General features: G+C 34.8%; 3 protein-coding genes across 4 annotated transcripts in view; 2 read left to right on the top strand and 1 right to left on the bottom strand.

Annotated features, from left to right (window-relative positions):
* The first annotated feature begins 394 nt into the window (after positions 1–394).
* On the top strand, positions 395–2,278 carry LOC123316601 (zinc finger imprinted 3-like). The gene is made up of 2 exons (XM_044902765.1): positions 395–518; positions 654–2,278. Exon 2 carries the CDS (start codon positions 680–682, stop codon positions 1,982–1,984), a length of 1,305 nt encoding a protein of 434 aa, XP_044758700.1. The 5' UTR covers positions 395–518; positions 654–679; the 3' UTR covers positions 1,985–2,278.
* A 2,435-nt stretch (positions 2,279–4,713) lies between these two features.
* Positions 4,714–7,019, bottom strand: LOC123316658 (probable dimethyladenosine transferase). 2 transcript variants are annotated; one of them, XM_044902846.1, is made up of 6 exons: positions 6,966–7,019; positions 6,814–6,930; positions 6,263–6,753; positions 5,238–5,459; positions 4,868–4,974; positions 4,714–4,813 (listed from the first exon to the last, which is right to left on the bottom strand). In XM_044902846.1, the coding sequence occupies exons 2-6, from the start codon at positions 6,869–6,871 to the stop codon at positions 4,771–4,773; spliced, it is 921 nt and encodes a 306-aa protein (XP_044758781.1). In that variant the 5' UTR covers positions 6,872–6,930; positions 6,966–7,019; the 3' UTR covers positions 4,714–4,770. The 2 variants fall into 2 exon arrangements, with proteins under 2 accessions (XP_044758781.1, XP_044758782.1); XM_044902847.1 differs by having other exon boundaries at positions 6,972–6,990.
* A 7,917-nt stretch (positions 7,020–14,936) lies between these two features.
* Positions 14,937–22,780, top strand: part of LOC123317193 (methylglutaconyl-CoA hydratase, mitochondrial) — an 81,841-nt gene continuing 73,997 nt past the window's right edge. The window contains exon 1 of the mRNA XM_044903598.1: positions 14,937–15,336. Within this exon, the coding sequence (XP_044759533.1) occupies positions 15,075–15,336 (262 nt within the window). The 5' untranslated portion in view covers positions 14,937–15,074. The remainder of the gene's footprint in view (positions 15,337–22,780) is intronic.

The following is a 22,780-nucleotide window of genomic DNA, read 5'->3' as shown; positions in this document are numbered from 1 at the left end:
CAAGTACGAGAAAAATATAGTTGATTTGATAACATTTTCGAAGTTGATTTCAGTCAGAGACAACCTCTGTTGTTGTCTTCTCTTTCAGTACAAAAATTGCTTCAAATTAATAGAAAGTCTATAAATCTACCGACAACCACCCAAAAATGCAACATGGAGGTTCAGCGGGCTGGTAGAATTCCCGAGTTTACTCGATAACTTGGTTGAAGCGGCAACGTTGATTTATTCTCTACCAGCTACCAGCTTGACGTTTACTACCAGGGACTACTGTTATCTCTCTTTTCTACCACCCCCCTCTCTCTCGTTGGTATTCCTCGATGCGGTGAACGGGAAAACCACGTGAAGGCCTGTCCATGTATTATTAGGTCTATGGTCCACACTCACCTCTATGTGAGATTACAGAGATCTCTGTAATCTGTGGTTACAACCTCAAATATTTTTTAATTTAAAAAGTTTTATATGATTTGGATATAGTGATATATAGTTCCCTATATCGAAAAATATCAATATCTATTAAGGTACATTCAGTCGTTTTTCTGACAATAATTATAGAGAGTACCTACATATATACATTATTTTATTTTATCAAATTAAACTTACTTATTTTTTAATTCTGTAACTTCTAGAATTCTGAATAATTTGAAACATTGCAGGTAATTTTCCGTTATCAACTTCTGAAATGCCTGTTATTTGCAAAGTATGTCTATTGAAATTCTCATCGAAGAAATTGCTAATGCAGCATCATATGAAAAACCATTTGAGACATGTACGGTGCACAATATGTTTCTTGAGATTTCCATCGTTGGAAATTTTGGGTGAACATTACATAAAGAGACATTGCAAACGCAGGATAGCAAAACAGTTAATTAAATATTCTTCACATTGTACTGTGCGGCCATTTAGTTGGGTGAAAACCAAGAAAAAAATTGAACCCCTTAATGAAAGAACAAATGGTTCACGGAGAGTTGAAAAATTATATATTGAAGATAATATTCAAATCACATATGGCAACAAAGAAATAACTATTGAATTATGTAGTGACAATGAAGAATCTTTGGAATTAAGTATAGATGATATACCTAGCAATTCAACTAAGTATGAAGAAATTCCACCAAAACAGACATTTCCTTTGAAGGCTTTCATTTATGATAATAATTCAAATTGTATGTTAGAAGTCATTAAACCCAATGAAAAGCTTCTTCTTGTTCCAGAAAAATCTAAGGAAAATAAATTGAAGAAGAGAGTAGCAAGAAATAAAAAACCAATAAAGCATTATAAACGGTTCTGTCTAGAGTTTGTGAAACCTGATGGTCTAAAATCTTTAGATCATAAAACTGGAGAATTTTACATTTGTGATTGTAGTCGAAAAGAGGAACCTGATACTGATAAAGAGGATATAATAATGGTTACTTCTGATACAGAGTCATCATCTGACAATGGAAAATACTCATTTTATCCCATTCTTGACAAAAAAGTATACTGTACTATATGTGGAAATGGATATAGAACTAAGAGTAAATTGATAGAGCATAGAAAACTCCACAATTTTCATTGTCAAACTTGTAATACACATTACCTCACTCAAAAGCAATATAGTGAACATATCAAAAACCATGTGACTATCTATTGTTGCCATATATGTAATCTGGAATTCATTCATAAAGTTCACCTTCTGAATCACCTGAATATACATCAAGAACAAGAGATTATGAGAAATATTTTAGAAATGGAACAAAATTATAATCACTATTTAATTAATTTCAACTCTGAAACGTATGCAACCAGTATAAATAATATCGCATCCTTCTTAACGCAGAGCTGTGATTATAAATATAGCCACATTCAGTTCTATAAAATCCGATGTCATTTATGTTTCATGGATTTTTTCAAGTGCGATTTTCAACAACATTTGAAAATGCATTATTATTACAAAAATCCTAGATCCTATTTCACAAACTCCGTAGGCTATTCTTGCCTAGAGTGATATTGTTACAACAGTATTTTTTCACGAATTTATTCAATTTTTGTTTTTATTTTACTTGATTTTCTGACATATTTATATTATCAATTGTTAATTTTTTTCTTATTTTTTAATAATATTCTCATGGATTCAACATATTTGAATTTGAGTTTAGTTCATATAGACAAATCCAGGGTATAAGAACTGTGATAGAAGAAGTCCTAATTTCCTACTATGAGTGATATTTACAAAGAATATTTGTTATGTTGCTATTTTTTGTTAATATAAAATTTGGGATAGAATATGATGTTCATTTTATGATAGGTATTTGTTTGATTTTTACCATAATTATCCTTATGAATAGTACTTGAGAATTGTGTCAATGTGTTTATCGAAGTTGGTTTTTACTGTGATGTAAAATGTCTTTCGTGCTGCATTTTCAGCACTTTTTTCCTAAATTTTTTTCATGTTCCTGTTGTACCAAAAGGGACTCAGAAGCTCTTTGAAATTCACATTTTTTTTTCTGCTGTTCTGGATCACTTTTTTGTAACAAATCTTCATTTTATTGAATTTATTATTCGAAGAGATCAAATATCTAGTAGACCGTTTTATAGCGAACTATAATTTCATTTGAATATTTATTGCTTGATGCCTCACAGTCAAAAATCTTTCTCTGAAGGAATTAATATAAGTTAGGTAAGTTGTTGGGAGTTGAATATACTGGGTGGGCTTTTTAAAACGAAACAGACGAGATACCGGGCGAAATAAATTTATTTCAAAAAAATGCCCGGACACACGGGCGTAGCCAGGGGGGGGGTTTGGGGGTTCAAACCCCCCGAAGTAATATAGGTTCATATTTAATATTACTTTCAAAGAGTCTCATTTTATATGTCAAAATCAGAAAAATTTCATTTCAAACCGCCCCCAAAACTCAACCCTGATTTTTGTTTCAGGGGGGGACATAACTTCTAAGGTCAAATTCACAAATATATCGCTTCAACCCCTAAATTTTGAATAGGAAAGAAAGGGTGAGTGATACCTCATTTGAAAGGTCTTTTTATCCTGAATTCAGCGTATTAATTTTTTTCTCATTTAATGCATTTGTTTTCGAGATATTCAATTTTGAATTTCGTACAGTACCAGTCATTCCGCTAACCATGCTATGTGAATTCATCAATTATTTGACTTAACCCTCTAGTGCCCAAGTTTTTTTTCTTTTTTAAAATTATTTCCGTATAGTTAAAAATCAGCTCATGAATAATCTACATCTTTTTTTCGCAAATAGTTAACTGATTTACATTAACACCTGTACTCACAAAATGAACCTATACTGAAGGCGGACATGGGCAGAATAATTTTTTATCCATTTATATGCAACCAATCTCAAGGCGGACTTGGGTATTAGAGGGTTAATTCATTCTGTGGTTACGATGGAAACCATTAGACAATGAAATAATTATTATTGGTAATTACTTTCCTCAACTATTAAGGTGGTTGTCTCGTCTGTTTCGTTTTAAAAAGCCCACCCTGTAGTACAGTGACTATATAGTCACTGTAGAATATAGTTAGTTCGACCGCCATCTAACGGAATTCACGTTTCACGAGAAAAGGGGTAAAATATGTACCGAAAAACTAGGAAAATACTTTATATGAGCGCAGAGCTTCTTTTCAGTATACCGAGACTATGTAGGATAGAGGATAGGCCTCATTATAATGATATAATCCGTGCCATACCTACTGGATACAATGAACTGAATAAAGTTCTTTATCAACAACGTTTTTGCACATGAGTCGAAGTTACTTATTTAAAACTTTATCCATAATTTTTATCACTAACAATGACCGGCGACTGAAGTTCGCTTAAAAACTAGGTGTGCCCGCCCTCTTTACTAGACGAAAGTTTTTTACTTTACTTACTTTTTCCAAAATAAAGCCCGAATCAACAAGGGACAAGGGCTAACTTAACCTTAAGCCTTGAATTTCAGGTACTTATGAAAAAAATCTATTTAAGCAGTTCAAACTGAGCGGATTGAGGCCGACCGGCCACCGAATGCGAAGTTGAGCGTTTTCAATGCTAAATGACAAGCTACGTCACTCGATTCGCAGCTTGTTACTCATTTTAGCATTGAAAACGCTCAGCTTCGCATTCGGTGGCCTGTGGGCCTAACAAATGTGTCGCCCTAAATTGACGCCTATTCTAAACCTATATTTCTTAGAAAACTAAGAATAGTAGAATATAATATGTTTGTTCGTAGAGTGGTTTGCAACGGTTGTGAACCACTCTACGAACAAGCCTATCATTAACAAACAGGATTAATGAGAATAAATTTAGATATAGCTTTGAAACCTCAAAATAAGATGAAAACTACTTTATATGGGCTGTGGTCCGTATGTACACTTTGGTTTCTTTTGGTTAGTAAGTGGGCGGTCCGTATATATCGAATTCCTGACACTTTGGTGCAATTATCTGTCACCAGAGTACTAACCGCTCTGGTAAATCTCGGTTACCAAATGTGTTTATACGGACCATACGCATGGTGTCATGCCTGAAAGCGCTCCGTTGAAGAGATATGTTGCATTCATATTTAAATTACTACAGCGCCGTAGACTATAGCCTATCTAACTTATATAGAAAATGCGCCACTGCGTTTAAACCCGCATTAAATAAAATGACAACACAAAAATGAATGATGAACCGAAAAGTGCTGCGCCAATTTCACCCATATCCCAAACAAGTAGAAAATGTGACAAAATATAGTGAAATCTAATTTTTATTTACAAAATAAAATTATATCTGTACCAAATTACGATCACGCGAAATAAATGTTCTCCTTATTAAACGCCAGCAACAACCTGAAAAGAAAAAAAAATTGTCATTCAGAATTTTTCCTCTCAGAATAAACTTACGACATGAAGTCATCCACATCCATCGACCTGGCTCTCAATTTATCAGCATTGACATCTGTTAAAATTTTCTCTATTTTATCTTTGAAATTCAAATTTTCTGGTATTTCCTGAAAGTATATGAACATTTCATTTCCTGAAAACTAGGTGGTATTTTGCAACTTGCTACATGAATTCACAGAAATTTTGAAATCAAAGACCACTTCATAAATCACAAATGTATGTGACATCACAGTTGTTTTCCTTACTATTTCAATCACAAGAATAACATTTGATCCATCAAAAACAGACACACAAATATTGAAAGATTTGAGAGAATTAAATGATGAAATGGAAACTTTTCTTTCTCTCTTATCATACATATTGAATTTACCTGATTGCGCATGCTGCAGTGTATCCTGTAATTTTTTTCTAGGGTAGAAAGTATACATGTTTGCCGAAATAAGCTGGCCAATGTTTTATTCTTCCTGGTGAAAGCTATTCTAGTCAATCCATCCCATTCAGTATATGAAATAGGTGGAGGTGGATTTCTAGGTTCTAAACGTACCACTGCTGAATCAACTTTGGGAGGAGGTCTGAAATTATTTCTTCCAACCTGTAAAAAAATTGTGACAATTGATTGTAAAGCAAAACAAATTTCCATTATTATGGAACAAGAAGCAATAAGTAGCTCAGAATAAACCTGGCAAGATAAACTTAAGTTTTAGAATCCCCCATAACTAAAAAATAGGTCCCTAATATGGGATCGGATCCCCAGAGGATTGCAACAAGCACATTGAAAAACAGTGGTTTATAGAAAGGGCCCCTTTAATTTTTGCCAAGGAATCATCCTTTAGACAAACCTTGTATGTTGTCTAGTTTATTATAAAACACCCTTTACATGTTAACAGTATGTTCATATTTTTTCAAACTTCATATTCCAAATCATTTGTGACTAAGGAATCTGTGTCATTCCACAGTATTTTTTAAGTTAATTCGTTAGTTCGTAACACGTTCACGACGTCATGACCCACCGGTGGGTCACGCTGGGTTATTGCTAGAGGCCTTGCGTGTCCAACCGGTGGGACACGACGGAAAATGGTCAAAAACTTGAAAAACAAACAAGTTCGACATAAAAATAGGTTATATTAATGTTTAAAATGAACATATGTAATTCAACAAGAAAAGTGAAATAACGTCCACACGGGTCCCTCTATGAATCTGTCGATGTCGCGAACGTGTTAAGAAACGCATTATAATGCTCAATTAACTGAACTATTATTTCACAAATTGATATAAGCACAATTACCCAGAATCAAATGAAAATTGAAACATGCAAAAAGAAAAATATACCTATCATTAAAAATTATCAGATATATAATTTGAGTTTTATAAATATCTACTTCAATTTATACTCACATTCAATATAATGTCCACTCTGGCTAATAACTGTGTATTCACAGATAATCTACTATATAATTTGTCATTCTTCTGAGCAACTATTCTCTGTGCAAATTCTTTTTGGAACATAAGTATGGCACATCGGTAAAATGGCCTGTGCAATAATAATTTGAAAACAAGAGGAGATGATATCTGATATGGAATATTAGCAACACATAAATTGAAAAATGGTAAATCAGTTTTCAAAACATCTCCTACTAAAATCTCAAGTTTCGGTTTCAAGTGAGTACCTTGAACTCGTTTTTGTAATTCTGCAACTAATCTTTTATCAATTTCACACGCTATAACTTTTTTTGCACAATCTAATAGAGCTACAGTCATATTTCCTGTACCAGGCCCTATTTCGAGCACAGTATCTGTAGGTCTAATTGCTGCTTTTTCTACCATAGATTTGATGACCATGGGATTCTTCAATATATGTTGACCGAAATCCTTATTGAAAAGGATACCTAAAAAAATTTTATATATATATCACATATATTGAATCTTCAAAAAGAGAGAAAGCATACCTTGTTTTGCTACAGTCCCATGGACCCTAGTTTTTTTTTCAGATTTCACTTTTGGCATTATGAACCGATAGAGTTTAATGTATAGAATTCAGTGCATCCACTTCAACTCATTGAACCCTAAAAGGTCTTTTAGGAAAGAGGAAAGATATTACATTTACATTCAATATTTTTCTCAGTCAAATAGGGTTAGGTTAGATTAGGTTAGAGCATAGAGAAATCTATGGGTTAGAGCCATAGAACCACAGAGGAACCAAAGATTATAGAGAATTATATATACTCTATAATCTTTGAGAGGAACAAGAGATCTCACTCGTTCCTGAGTCTGTAAATAGTGGGGCAGTGCGTTTTCTTAAAAACTAGTTCTGCACTGAGTGCAAAGATATTGTGTAATATCTTTGACTGAGTGCACTCGAATATTATTTCCGTGCTGTCAAGGAGCACATTGCAGCTCCAACATAACATATACGTAACCGAAATTTGAACGGGTCGATCATAAATTGAAAAGAAATCTATGGGTTCGATGTCATTTTGCCTTGTTTGTTGTGGGTCAGTTTTCCCTTTTTGAAATAAAAAATGGAAAATATTTTAATACTCATTTTCAGATTCAATCAAGAAATAACTTCTATAAATGAAGCAGTTGAAGAAGATAATCCTGATCATGTTTTCAAATCATGTGACTAGTAAGTGCGCGACTTCAGTTCAATTTCATTTTTGCAATTCATTTATTTTTGAACGGATAATTAAAATACAAAAGTCTTCTATTTGTTACTCAGCATCAGTCCTCTTGTGAACAACGTCTGCAAGAATTTTTTTTATTTTCGGAGTGTCCTTCTGTTTAGATAAAACAGCTAAATATTCGAGCTCGTCTTCACTGTCAGCATTGAGTATTAATACTCAATGCTGTCAGCAAATGAAGATAACAAATTCATAACAGCAAAAATATCTTCACTGTTTGTGATGACAAAAGTTGCAAAACAGTACTACAATATCCTGAGAATGTTTTTCAAATTTTCAACATAATTTGAATTTTAAAATTTTACCATTAATTGTGTCAGTGTTCTCTGGTTTTGAATCTAATCGAATTGCACATAGATAGCGTTTTCTATTGGTAAAACTAGTGCTGCACTGGTGCAGTTTTTATGTTCTATTGGTGTTCCGAGTGCAAAAAGTCATGTTCTTTTGGAAAACTGGTTCCGCACTATATGCACTCAGTGCGCATTTTTCGACACGAGGTCTGAGAGCTCGTGCCAGTGTTGGTGCAATTCGGTTAGATTCAAAACCAGAGAACACTGACACAAATTATGTTGAAAATTTTAAAAACATTTTCAGAATATTGTTTAGTAGTGTTTTGCAACTTTTGTCGTCATGAACAGTGAAGATATTTTTGCTGTTATGAATTTGTTATCTTCATTTGCTGACATATTTAGTTGTTTCATCTAAACAGAAGGACAGACGTTCCTCACAAGAGGACTGATGCTGAGTAACAAATAGAAAACTTTTGTATCTTAATTATCTTTTCAAAAATAAATGAATTGCAAAAATGAATTAATCTGAAGTCGCGCACTTACTAGTTACATGATTTGAAAACATGATCAGGATTATCTTCTTCAACTGCTTCATGTATAGAAATTATTTCTTGATTGATTCTGAAAATGAGTACTAAAACATTTTCCATTTTTTATTTCAAAAAGGGCAAACTGCCCCACAATAAACAAGGCAAACAAATGACATCGAACCCATAGATTTCTTTTCTATCTATGATCGACCCGTTCAAATTTCGGTTTCGTATGTTCTGTTGGAGCTGCACTAGATGTGCTCCTTGACAGCACGGAAATAATATTCGAGTGCACTCAGTGCAGAACTAGTTTTACCAATAGAAAACGCTAAGAGAAAGGGTCTCTGGAATTGCACCAACACTGGCAGCTCTCAGACCTCGTGCCGAAAAATGCGCACTGAGTGCATATAGTGCGGAACCAATTTTCCAAAAGAACATTACTTTTTGCACTCCAAACACCAATAGAACATAAAAACTGCACCAGTGCAGCACTAGTTTTACCAATAAATAACGCTATGAGGAACTAAAAGTACGTTTGTGAACGCTTCGAGTAATCAGAGCTTACTCAGAGCTTGCTCAGAGTAAGTTTGTGAACGCAACCCATAACTCCCAATTAACGTTCACAGAGACTTTCCCTTTCTCTATGGGTCATTCCAAAGAGTATCAACCGCAGAACACTATCAACTTTTTGGTCATACTTATACATTGAACTAAAGAATTTCTTTAGTTCAATGTACTTATATTAGTGTTCTGTGGTCATACTTATACAGAGATATAGAATCTATGCGTATGGTCCGTATATACACATTTGGTAACCGAAAGTTACCAGAGCGGTTAGTCTGGTGACTGATATTGAACCAAATTGTCAGAAATTCGACATATACGGACCGCCCACTTACTAACCAGAAGTAACCAAAGTGTATATACGGACCACAGCCTTTATCTCTGTACTTATATTAGTGTTCAGTGGTCATACTCTTGTCAGAGACCACAGATTACAGAGCAGTCAGAGACATTGAACTTTAGTTCAATGTTCAGAGACAAACTCTGGCTGTGGTCCCATAGATTAAGGTAGTGTAGATAGGAAACTCTCACAATATTTTGAAACATTGTTCACCGCGACCTCTGGTGGACTGGGGTGAAGCTTGAGTAGATCTGGTTTTGAAAAAAAAGCTGTGTTATTGTCAAACAAAAAGAACGAGTATAATTTCTGTGTTTTCAGTATATTCTCCATACATTGCAGGAAATTCAAGTTGTCCATGTGAACGCAAGAAAACTACTTGACAATTTATTAGTATCAAATAATATAAACACCAATGTACTGGTATTTAGTTCAGATGAAATATCAGTAGTTTAGTATTTTTATGATACGAATAAATCACCGCAGTAGTATTCTTTCATTCGCATAATTTTCAAAGTGAAAAACCGATTAATGCAAAGGAAAAAATAAGGATAATATGGCATTCTTTATTGTATTATTTTATTAATTGCATGGATCAACAAGCAATAAGATATACTCTATAAAGGTTTATTTTTTCGTTTATACCAGGACTCCAGTCTTAAATTCGAACCATTTCAGTAGGTATAGGAAAGTTTTTCCTGATAAGCTATTTCACAGACGCCACAATCGTAACTTTCACGTAGAATTACGCCTTCTCCAGCACGGGAATGAATTTTTTTTTCTAATCGGATATCCGGAAATATAGTTTGATATTTTCCCTTTTGATATTTACTCTTTCCGATACCTTATTGATCAATAGTTGAAAAATATTAAAATTAAGTCATTTCATAAGTGAGTAAAATTGGTAGTATCGTTCGTTACAACTCCAATGTATCGAATGTTACCAAGTCCATTTGAAAATGCATAATTCAATAGGTAAAAATAAAACAGTTCACTAAAAATGTTCTTCGCATTACCTGAAGGGGATGAAAAAACCTCACAAAATCATGGGAATAATAACTCGCTGCCTAAACTAGGATATATAAAATATTTTCAAACATTTCAATTCAAAAAGATTAATTTTCAAAATTTCAAATGACAGAACACAAATCTCTCCTTGTCCTGTGAATGAAGTTGAAAGTTGAAGGAAATCTTGAAATCAACTTTTTCCAGCGTCATCTATTAATTGTATATTGAAAGAAACACCCATTAATTCACCCCAGGTTAAGAGAGGGCGCAAAAAAACGGTTTCGTCCATTGAACTTTCTTTAGTTCAATGATATAGGGGGAATTGTCGAGGACAGCCTGTCAGAATAGTAAAAAAAAAACAGTCATTGTACATACTCGAACGTGCCAGATTAAGATATATGTGGTTAATAGTCCGAGAGCTGACAGCAAAAACAACTACCTCATAAGTTACCAAAGGTTTGGTTTGGCACTTTGGTTCAACTTTATTACCAAAACTTGAAACCGCTCGTCTGCCGGGCGTGAGTGGTCGCCTTATGGGATAAAAAAAATTGAAAAGATGAGAAAAAATCGATTGGAACTTCCTAATAGTTACCAAGATGAATGTTGTGTCAAAATGGTCTAGGATCGTAACTGAATTGAAATCGTAAGCGTCTGCCAACAGGTGTGGTCGCTATTTCGAAACAGACGCTGTCAAATACAGGGTGGTCCAGATCATAACCAAGAAATTTTAACCACGTATTCTACATCAAAAATAAGCCCTAGTTTGTCATATGAACATATGTCGAGAAATGTTTCCTCTCCGAGATACGGGGTGTTAAAATTATAGAAAAATAAATGTTTTTTATTAATAACTTTCACACTGCTCGAAATATTTTTATGAAATTTGAGACATAGTTTTTGAGTGTCAAGGAGCACTTTTTGCATAATATCATTTCTTTTCTATTCTACCTGTGGCCTCCGTACTGCAGCGAGACTGAATATTTTCAGATGAAAAAATGATACGCCACTGGTTTTTCCGACAATAAAAATTACTTTTCAAATACTTATTTAATTTGGAGCAAATTCGGTCTCTTGACTTTTTGCTGGACGAGGCACCGTTTCCGGTTAAAAACATAAAACACATTCTCATGCAGGAAGAAATCGCAAAAATTTGATATAGCAATAAAAATCTAACTACGGTTTTGTAGCAATTTTCTCCTATTTTTAGGGTAGATTAATTTGATTAGAAAACTTAAATGACAGTTTTGGTTTCCAATTACTCGTTTCAATACAAGCATAACCATAAAAGACTGTAATTTCTTTATTGTGGAAAGCAAAGTGTGCCATGGAGGATACTTCGTGAATTTGATAGGAATCCAACAACAAGCAGTCGAATAGCAGCTCGCACAATTCGATTTTTTAAGTCAAAAATTCTTGCAACCCGTCCAAGGTTTACGAGAAGGTGATGAACAGCGAAGGTTATTTTTTTGCCAATGGATTCTTCGTTCAATTGAGCAGAATAGAGACTTTTTAAATACTATATTATGGACTGATGAATCGTGTTTTAGTCGTCGGGGCGTGGTAAACTTTCATAACCAGCATGTATAGGCCACGAAAATCCACATCCCATTCGACCAAGAATTTAGTGTTGATGTTTGACTTGGAGTTTATAATAATCACCTATTTGCACCCTATTTCTTACCAGAACGAGTTAGTGGTGAAAATTTTTTACAATTTCTAATGGCAGAGCTTGCAAATATGTGGGAAAATATTCCAGTAGAATCAAGATTAGCTGCTTGGTTTCAACTTGACGGTTGTCCAGCCCACTTTCATAGAAATGTGAGGAACTGGTTGGATAATAATTTTCCAGAAAGATGGATCGGGCGTAATGGGCCAGTCAGTTGGCCTCCAAGGAGCCCCGATATTACCCCTTTGGACTACTTCGTATGGGGGTTTTTGAAAGAAATCATATATATGACTCCTGTGAACTCAAGGGAAAAACTTATTGGCCGTATTCAAAATGCTTGCGACGAATTGAGAAATCGAAATTTAGCTGCTGCTGTCGGATCTATTAGACGTCGATGTGAATTATGTGTTCAGCAAAATGGGTCATACTTCGAACATCTTCTTTAAGTTCGTTTCGACTGTGGTTGTTAATGCTAATTTTTTTTTTTTTAGTTACACGTTTCGTTCACAAAAATAGTCTTATTATTATAATATACCTACCATATCAAATTTTGGCGATTTCTTTATGCATGATAATGTGTTTTATTTTTTTAACCGGAAACGGTGCCTCGTACAGCAAAAAGTCAATGGACCGAATTTGCTCCAAATTGAATAAGGATTTGAAAAGTAATTTTTATTGTCGGAAAAACCAGTGGCGTATCATTTTTTTATCTGAAAATATTCAGTCTCGCTGCAGTACGGACGCCACTGGTAGAATAGAAAAGAAATGATATTATGCAAAAAGTGCTCCTTGACGCTCAAAACCTATGTCTCAAATTTCATAAAAATATTCCAAGCAGTGTGAAAGTTATTAATAAAAAACATTTTTTTTCCTATAATTTTAACACCCCGTATCTCGGAGAGGAAACATTTCTCGACATATGTTTATATGACAAACTAGGGCTTATTTTTGATGTAGAATACATGGTTCAAATTTCTTGGTTACGATCTGGACCACCCTGTATTTGACAGCGTCTGTTTCAAAATAGCGACCACCCCTGTTGGCAGACGCTTACGATTTCAATTCAGTTAAGATCCTAGACCATTTTGACACAACATTCATCTTGGTAACTATTAGGAAGTTCCAATCGATTTTTTCTCATCTTTTCAATTTTTTTTATCCCATAAGGCGACCACTCACGCCCGGCAGACGAGTGGTTTCAAGTTTTGGTAATAAAGTTGAACCAAAGTGCCAAACCAAACCTTTGGTAACTTATGAGGTAGTTGTTTTTGCTGCCAGCTCTCGGACTATAATTACATGTTGAAATATATATTCTCTTAATCTGACATATATATGTCAGATAACGATAAATAAATTTCCTTGAATAATAAGTATTCAACAAAATTGATACGCTAATATAAGCGTGTCGAAAATATGTGGGAGGGCGCCGAAGTTGCAAAAAAAGTCACGTGTACATTCTCGAGCGTGGTGGCGTTTTTTCTTATTTTTAAGCTAATGATTCAAGAATAACGGAAAAAATATAATCTGACAGTTTTAGCAAGCCGAAACCATAAAAATTTGCCATAAAGATCAAAAAAATCCGTTTTTTTGAATTATCTCCTTCCCTGGGCTTCAAATCTTTTTCGCATTCATTATAAAAGTTATAGAGCATAACTTTTTCTACAAATTTTCTCCCAAGCAATTTTTCCACGTTCAAACGTTTTTGAGATATATGGCGATTAATGCGAGGTGTTTAGCGATACATGCTGAAGCGAAAATTCACTCGTTGGAAAATAGTATATTCTAAGGTTCATTGACCTTGCCCTTTCGCATGTGTGGCTAAGCTTCTCTCCCTTATCGCCCTCTTACTCGAGAACAGTTAAGGGTGAAATTGAAAAATTGCTTCAGGCAAAAGTTGTGTAGAATTTTATTATCTACAACTTTCATAATTAATAAAAAACGATTAGAGTTAGAGGTACAGGGAGGGAGATATTCGAGAAAAGGGGATTTTCATCATCTTCAAAGTGTCAGATTAAGAAACCCTCCCCCTGATTGGTGTCAGATTAATGAGTCAGCACGTCTACAACACCGAGATTAACCAACTGTATGAAAATCTGACACGCTCGAGTATGTACAATTAACGATTTTTTTTTTACATTTTCAAAGGACCGCTGTGACCTTGCGTCAGGTCCAAATTGTCAGTCCCTTGAAAAGTAGCTTCCTTTGGGTCCAATTAACATATCCTTCAAAAATCTGACACGCAGGAAATTTTTTTTTTATCATTTTCAATTTTTCCGTACGGCCAGTCCCACCGCGCAAACTGTCAGATAAGCATGAATTCATTATCAGAGACACGTAGAGCATATACAGTATCTTAATCTGACACGCTCGAGTATGTACACCTGACGATTTTTTTTACATCTTTGAGACCCTGCAGACGCTTTCCCCACCGCTGAAAGTGCATACATCATAGAACCTTTTTTTCTTTCTACCATATTAATCTTCAAAGTCCACTAGGTCTCCACGACGCTCGAGTTAATCCCGATATAGCATCGTCGGCTCCCCAACTATTCGGGTGTAGTACTTAAAAGAACCATTTCCCGCGATGTTTCCCAGCACAACTCGTTACTTGGAAGATGATAATTTTCGATATCATTGAAGCATATACCTACATATTTTATATTTTTTATGATCGTCAAATTTCTTTTCTATATTTGCCGACCATCTGCTTTATAATTACGTTAAATGTTATGAAAAATATTATTCCCCCCTCTAGATGACTAGAATTAAGAGTTAATTGCTTCTGTTATATTTCTTTTTGTGGTCGGTACGAAATAATTCAGTTCACCTTCACCCACTTGAGGATACTACTGTGTAACCACAGCCATTTAAAGGAAGGCTATAGTGTAACAATCGTCGTGAATAAGAATAACCCATGTTAGTAAAAATTATGCCATGCAGGTTTTAGTTTGAGAATGGTTACAATTTGCTGTTCCTGATATCGATTCGTGTATTGTGTCGCCGCCACTGATGCAGTTGAATGGCCAATTACAGCTGATAAGATAAAAGCAGAGAGAAACAACTGCACTATAATCTGTGATAGAACATAATTGGTTATTATTGTGTGGGAATGTGGGATTGAAGAATACAGAATGATGAACTTTTCAAAAATTATGTTTGTCTCCAGGAATTATATGAGGCATTATTCAGTGGAAAGTAAAGAACTAGTGGTAGAAAAACTTACTGAGAAGTATAGCGGTGTGACAGTGATCGGAATGAATAGGCCGGAGAAGAAAAACGCATTGGGTTTAAATTTAGTGAACAAATTGGAGCTGGAGGTTGAAAGACTTAATTCCGATGAAAAAGCGAGAATTTTAATTATACGGAGCTTAGTTGATGGAGTATTCTGTTCTGGTGAGACTGATGTTTTAAGACACTGAGTAACTAAATCTAACCAAAGAGTAACCAACAAGAGGTTTCACTCTGTCAATTTACAAGGCGAAATCTGACTCATGGAATTTTAACCTTGGAGTGGGGACACGATACGCGCCAGAATACTGCGAACAGAATCATCCGCAGTCAAATGGAGAATCTGGGCGTCCAATCAAATTGCGAGTTGCGAACCGAACGAATATCGGCAGATATCGGCTTTCGTTTTCGTATCCTGTCGGAAACGAATCAATTTCCGTTTATGAAAATAATGCGACTTCTTTCAAAATAGTTCGAATATCGAATTATGAGTATTCCCTCAAGGTCATTGAAACCCAACCGGCCAAAATGACAGAGTGCATCCTCTTGTTGGTTACTCTTTGATCTAACTGACTAACTAACCTAACACCAGAGACTCTGCTAACACGCATACGTTCACGTTCGCGGAGTCAGGGGCGTAGAACTCGTAAAAAAACGTATAAAATAATCATTGTTCAAACGTCAGAAATCAGATAATGCATTTCAAATGTGAACATCTATACTGCCCTGCTAAGACAGGAAAAAGACTGCAAAAAAAACGATTTGCAGGTTTAACTAGATTTTGGTATTTCAAGGCATGCTCCAACAAGTAGACAATGTGTGAAAGTCGTATTTAGAATAAGGAATTCCAAATATAGAGGGTGTCTGTAAACAAATGCGAAGGACTTAGAGAGATGAATCGTTTTACGAATTGGGACTGGAATATTTCTGTGGCATCATTAATTTGATTTTCTTACCTAGTAATCTGATTAGAGATATGTACGTATTTGGACTTTTTGGAGATTTCTATCGATCAAGTGTTACCGCATGTTATTGGAAATACTGCAAATTATATCGAAGATATTTTTTGAATGAAAAACTCCATGAGTGTGTCTGATGAATCATTAATTAACTGGTAAAGTAAGACACACTTGTTTTTATAATAATATACTTTGACAATCGATTTCGGCACTAGGCCATCATCAGGTCAGCTGAAATATAAATAATACATAGATAATAAAGTTAACAAGACGTCAAATAACGTAAAATTTTACAAGTGTTTTGTTCACATTAATATTCTTTGATATACACGAAGCAATATATATCACAAACTCACCGTCAATGAAACATGTACAATTAAAAGACATTAGATGTAATATAAAATTATAGTTTTCCTTTGAATATTTGTTTTCTACCGTTTTTAGATGTTCTAGGTTAAGTCGGTATAATCTCTAATTTCCTAAGAAAAACACCTCGACAGTTTTCAATTCTTCTTCTTGGTTTTATGTAATCACGTACACATGAACGCGTATATGGAGGCAGGTGGAAAAGACTATATAGCAGGAGGGTGAATCATCTTGAATAGATTGACCGTCGGGAAATCTTTAATATCATTGAGGAGATGTTCGTCGTTCTTGCATTTTAGAATTTCCAGTTGTTCCAGGAGTGTTAACTTATGGAAATCACTATGCTGATGAAGTAAAGTTAGTTTATCGAGAGAAGTAGAGTGTTTGCTCTCAAATAGATGGTTACCCATGGCCGAAGCAGGTCTATTCTTGATATGTTCGTTGAATCTGATCTTTGAAGCTCTAGTTGGCAGTAACCTGCGGTAACTGCCCTGCTTTCTATATCGGCATGACAACTAGAGCTTCAAAGATCAGATTCAACGAACATATCAAGAATAGACCTGCTTCGGCCATGGGTAACCATCTATTTGAGAGCAAACACTCTACTTCTCTCGATAAACTAACTTTACTTCATCAGCATAGTGATTTCCATAAGTTAACACTCCTGGAACAACTGGAAATTCTAAAATGCAAGAACGACGAACATCTCCTCAATGATATTAAAGATTTCCCGACGGTCAATCTATTCAAGATGATTCACCCTCCTGCTATATAGTCTTTTCCACCTGCCTCCATATACGCGTTCATGTGTACGTGAATACATAAAACCAAGAAGAAGAATTGAAAACTGTCGAGGTGTTTTTCTTAGGAAATTAGAGATTATACCGACTTAACCTAGAACATCTAATAACGGTAGAAAACAAATATTCAAAGGAAAACTATAATTTTATATTACATCTAATGTCTTTTAATTGTACATGTTTCATTGACGGTGAGTTTGTGATATATTGCTTCGTGTATATCAAAGAATATTAATGTGAACAAAACACTTGTAAAATTTTACGTTATTTGACGTCTTGTTAACTTTATTATCTATGTATTATTTATATTTCAGCTGACCTGATGATGGCCTAGTGCCGAAATCGATTGTCAAAGTATATTATTATAAAAACAAGTGTGTCTTACTTTACCAGTTAATTAATAATATATCGAAGATAATTTAGATTGAGTTTCAGCAAGATTGAGCTCCTTCGCAATACGCTTTGTTTGTTCGACATCTTGATTAAAGATTTCTATGTCAGTGGATTGGAGGAAGGAAGCCACAGTCATGGCACTACAAGTGCCATGAAAACACCACTTCATTTTCAAATACTTAGTTGAAAATATTTCGAGAACTAATGCATAAAATGAAAAAACAATTACTGTGCTGAAATCAGTATAAAAATACCTTTCAAATGAGGTATCACTCACCCCATCTTCCCTATTCAAAAATTGGGGGTGAGGGTTGTAGTAGCAAGGGTTGAAGCGCTATGCGTCCGTAACCTACATCTTAAGTTGTCTCCCTCGAAACAGAAATCGACCTGTCCGAGCATTTATATCGAAAAAATTTATTTCGTCTGTAATCTCGTCTGTTTCGTTTTCAAATGGCCACCCTGTATGAAATTTAATGCAAGCGAGGAAGGAATTTTTGATCTGGGGGGGGCACGTGCCCCCTAGATCCGCTACTGTTCCTTACCCAAAACCATATTTATCGAAGGAACATGCGGTGTAATATACACGCTTTCTGGGACTAGGGGTATCAAAAATTATAGATAATTCGATTATCAAGTTTGTGGATTTCTGCTATTCATTGTACTAGTACTACGATCGATAAAAGCGGCTACACACTGCCCAACTGTCGGGAAGACCAGATTGTGCGTTGCGTACACACGGTACGACCGCCGTCCAACTTGGTCAGTTGAATGAGTTGAATTTCACGATTGCTGGAGTATACATCGCGCGTATCAATGATTGGAGTGTCGAGAAAAAGAAATAGGAATGGCTCTAACAGCATTATCTCCCGGACAACTTCCAGAAATGAAAAAAATACGAAAGTGAAATGAAAAATGGCTAGCTGAACGAGTTCAGTCATATGAGATTGCTCAAGGAATTGGATGATTTCAAAAATTATTTCAGAATGGATTACTACTTTCATATTCTCTTTTATTGATAGACCACATATTTTCAATTTTTTTTCACTGTGGCCACACACGCTTTCTCGTCTGAGGATCTTCATTTTTCCACCAATATTTTCAAGGCCTGATTTCAAGCATCTCTATTGCTATAATCTTTCGAAGATAATAAATAATGATAATATGTCCCATACCACATTCAAATTTTCTTTACATTTCTTTGAGTTCGGAAATTTTGCTCTCCGTGACAACAATTCTTTCATCAACGAGTACCTCTCCCGTCGACCTCACAGATTACAGATTACTCTGTAATCTGTGGTCGACATCTGAATACAGAATGAGCCCGTTTCCACCCGACAGAGCTTCACACGATCCAATTCGGTCGGTCGGTAGTGCGGTTGTATGGCTAGTCCATACGACAAGACCCGACAAATCATCTGTCGGCGGTCGTAGCTACACACGCTAGTGGATTACACATTGAACTCTATGGGATCTTCCCATAGAGTTCAATGGGATTACATTTCCAACCCGAGTCGGGCTGTCGGCCAGACCGAATTGGGCAGTGTGTAGCCGCTTTAAAAGGAACTTATGACCAAAGATTATAGAGTACTCTATAATCTTTGCTTATGACTTCACTGACTTTTATTCTTACACAATCATATTTTGACGAACATTCATAGTCCAGAGCTGAACATAATTGAGGGGAAAACTTTCTTAGAAGTATGTGCTTAGTCAGAAAATTTATTAGAAATGAAAAAAGCTGAAGTTTCGAACCAAGAATTTTGGGTTATCGGAATCTCGATTTGTCAGTGCACATTTTCTCCCTTGAAATCTCAACTTGATGAAATAAGAAATAAATTTTTATGAAAAAATATGATTCAATTGTTTTGATTATTTAGGTACATCAACATCTACATATAATTTTGAGTTTTGAATAATGCAAGATAATAAATTTTATGTGGTACAGAACAAACTAAATAAAATGCTGAAATTACAGTTTTAGCATTTTGAGAATTCTGAGAACATTGTTTAAACAATAAACTTACATTCAAAGCAATTCAAGAAAATGAGAGTTGAAAATGTTTAAAAAATCTCTCCACATTTCCAATAAAATTATTTTATAAAAATATCAATTAAATTATTACAATACATTTGTCTTTGTCGACGAAATGAAATTTCTGGTAATACTTCGAGCGATAGCAGTTTGTTAGTTCGATTTAGATCGTAATATTTGTGATTTAATTATCTGAATTAATTCGTTTATTATTCACCTGCCTTACTCTGAAGGTGTGATCCATTCACTATTTTTATCCCAAACATTGTTCTATCTGTAGTTTCTAGAGAGGAAATGAAATAATCCGTATTCTTAAGGTGCGATTCCACCGAAGTGCTGAACTGTTGCGCACATTGTGCGGCACAAAAACAAAAGTTCGTTGCGGTGGACTCGCCCACATGGAAAAGTAACGCACACCTATGATGCTATGATGATAAATGCGTTAAAAGCTTGTATCCACAGACTACTAACCCGGGGGTTAGTAGTCTGTGCTTGTATCAGAGACCTTTCTCTATGGCTTGTATTGTACGTCCTGGAGTGTTGCACAGAATGTTCGTGAACAATTGTGCCGCACACGGTTTTGGTGGAATTGTACCTTAACGAATCGTTCGAGTTCGAGGCTCGTTCGGGTCGAAAATTTCCCCCTTTCAGGTTTGATATGAAGTAGTGAAATATTTTTCGACATTTCATGTAAAATTTAAAGCGCTTTTATTTTTGGGTAGGTAATGAAAGACCGGATATACTATTATAGGTTATACCAATGAGTATCAATTTTCATTATCGAAAATTTTATCAGAATGATGGAGATATTCCTCATTCTACTGCATTAAACTTTCCAAGACGAACGTACTCCTATTGGTAAAAACTTTCACGATATATTTATGTAAAACACATGTGTGTTCACTCTGAAAAACTGAATAGAACGTAAAGTCAGAGACAAACGAGATGGTTAACTACCTGCTAAAAGTTTGTCACATCCTAATTCTCCATCTCTCTCATTTTTTCGGAAAGCATTTGTAGAGGCGCTGCATGCAGTATCTCGCAAAGCGCGGGAAATTTGAACTGACGCATTGCCGATTTTATTCCGTTCGAAGAGTCAACATTGTTTTATGAGAAATTTTGCATTTTTGACGAAAGGAAAATTTCCTATCTGATAAATATTGCCTTCATTGACATATTTTCATCAAGGAAAATTTTCAGATATCAAAAATGCAAAGTTTCCCGTTTATTCACTAAGGAAATAGGAAATGTAAAACTACATCAGTAAGATTCATAGCTATATTTCAACTTCAAAAATGAAAAACATCACAATTTTAGTAAAAAACAATTCAGTAATTAACAGATATAGGTATATGTATATATACAATAGGTAAATTTTATTTTACAAATGAAATACAAAATAAATGGAACTTAGAGAAAAAAATGTGAAATTAATGAATTTGAAATTTTTCAACGTTGAATTATATTTATTTTTCTTTTCACTGTCTTTTCTCTTTTCTAATTTCATTAATTTCACAATTTTACATACCACACTAGTTTCACACACATTTGTGAGAGCTTTTAAATGTTGGGATTCTCCCTACATAAGGTTTTAATCTTCCTCAGATTGTTCTCCCTTCTATGAATAATTCTTATTAATTGCCTTTTTCTTGGTGTATGTACTGTCCATTATTGAAAGTGCATCAAAATTTCTGAATATTTTCTTCCTTGATACTCGGTGTGGCCAAATCTGGGGTTTTTGAGCTAGGGCTTGGATCATCCAAAGCTGCCACAGTCACTTCAGTCATAATTTCTGAAACAGTTTATAACTATTTTTCAACAACTACAAGAAACAAAACTTTTGCAAAATGAGTTGAAATGTTATGTGTTATCATATAAAAGGTTTCGTGACAGAAGGGGCGTATACACAAAATCGCAATTTTCAAATACCTTTTTCAGATTCTACATATGAAATTCCATATTTACTTCATGTATCTTAATAGTTCTTGCAGAGGTTTGCCAAGGAATAGGAACTGCGGATCTGTGAAGCTTAAATCTGTTTAGATCCATATATGAATCTGGTGAAAGAGGCTTATTGCAGATCTTGAATGAATGCAGAGATTCACCCGTGTATTCCATTCCTAGTATTTCTTGCCATTCCTTAGATCTGAAATTTCAATAATATTAGCACATTGCAAAAAAGATTCCATTCATAGATCGACCATGCTTGTAATGACTATTTTACATATCATTCTATAAGATTTACGGAAGACGTTATTAGTTCTTTGGTTTAAGAAACAGAGAAACCTTAGCAATAATTATATATGTATATGTTTTTTACTAAAATTGTGATGGGACTTTTTTTATGTTTGAAGTTGAAATATAGCTATGAATCTTACTGATGTAGTTTTACATTTCCTATTTCCTTAGTGAATAAATGAGAAACTTTGCATTTTTGATATCTGAAAATTTTCCTTGATGAAAATTTGTCAATAAAGGCAATATTTATCAGATAGGAAATTTTCCGTTCATCAAAAATGCAAAATTTCTCATAAAACAATGTTGGCTCTTCGAACGGAATAAAATCGGCAATGCGTCAGTTCAAATTTCCCGCGCTTTTGCGATATACTGCATGCAGCGCCTCTACAAATGCTTTCCGAAAAAATGAGAGAGATGGAGAATTAGGATGTGACTAACTTTTAGCAGGTAGTTAACCATCTCGTTTGTCTCTGGCCAAGTTAACCGTCTCGTTTGTCTCTGGTAAAGTAATGCAGCTGTGGCCTGTTTTGCAGCTAAACCTTTGCGGCCTTCAATCATTTGGTGTAATATATAATATACGGTACGGGTTATGTATTCATTGCTATTGCTATTCATTGCTATATCCCGTTACCGGGAATAAATCTACAAAAAGAAGAAGGAAAAAAAAAAAAAAATTCGAACAGACTTGTAACTTCTTAGTGCTAGTTGCGACTGTGTGCCCTCCTGTGACTAAAGAGACCCAACCGTGACCTGCAGATCCTTCCACACTCAGGGCATGGATAGTCTCTAACCAGATCTGGCCGCCGCTATATCCTTCTCGA

This window comes from Coccinella septempunctata, chromosome 7 (genome assembly GCF_907165205.1).
Source record: "Coccinella septempunctata chromosome 7, icCocSept1.1, whole genome shotgun sequence".
Lineage (NCBI taxonomy): Eukaryota > Metazoa > Arthropoda > Insecta > Coleoptera > Coccinellidae > Coccinella > Coccinella septempunctata.
Note: the sequence above shows the minus strand (reverse complement) of the source record. Positions and strands in the feature narration are given on the sequence as shown.

Excerpts from the sequence above, each read along its gene's own strand:
- LOC123316601 (XM_044902765.1), top strand. The coding sequence starts at position 680 with ATGCCTGTTATTTGCAAAGTATGTCTATTGAAATTCTCATCGAAGAAA.
- LOC123316658 (XM_044902846.1), bottom strand. The coding sequence starts at position 6,871 with ATGCCAAAAGTGAAATCTGAAAAAAAAACTAGGGTCCATGGGACTGTA. Across the intron at positions 4,975-5,237 it reads ACTGCAGCATGCGCAATCAG|GAAATACCAGAAAATTTGAA; the intron begins GTAAATTCAATA and ends ATATACTTTCAG. Across the intron at positions 4,814-4,867 it reads GATGTGGATGACTTCATGTC|GTTGTTGCTGGCGTTTAATA; the intron begins GTAAGTTTATTC and ends TTTTCTTTTCAG.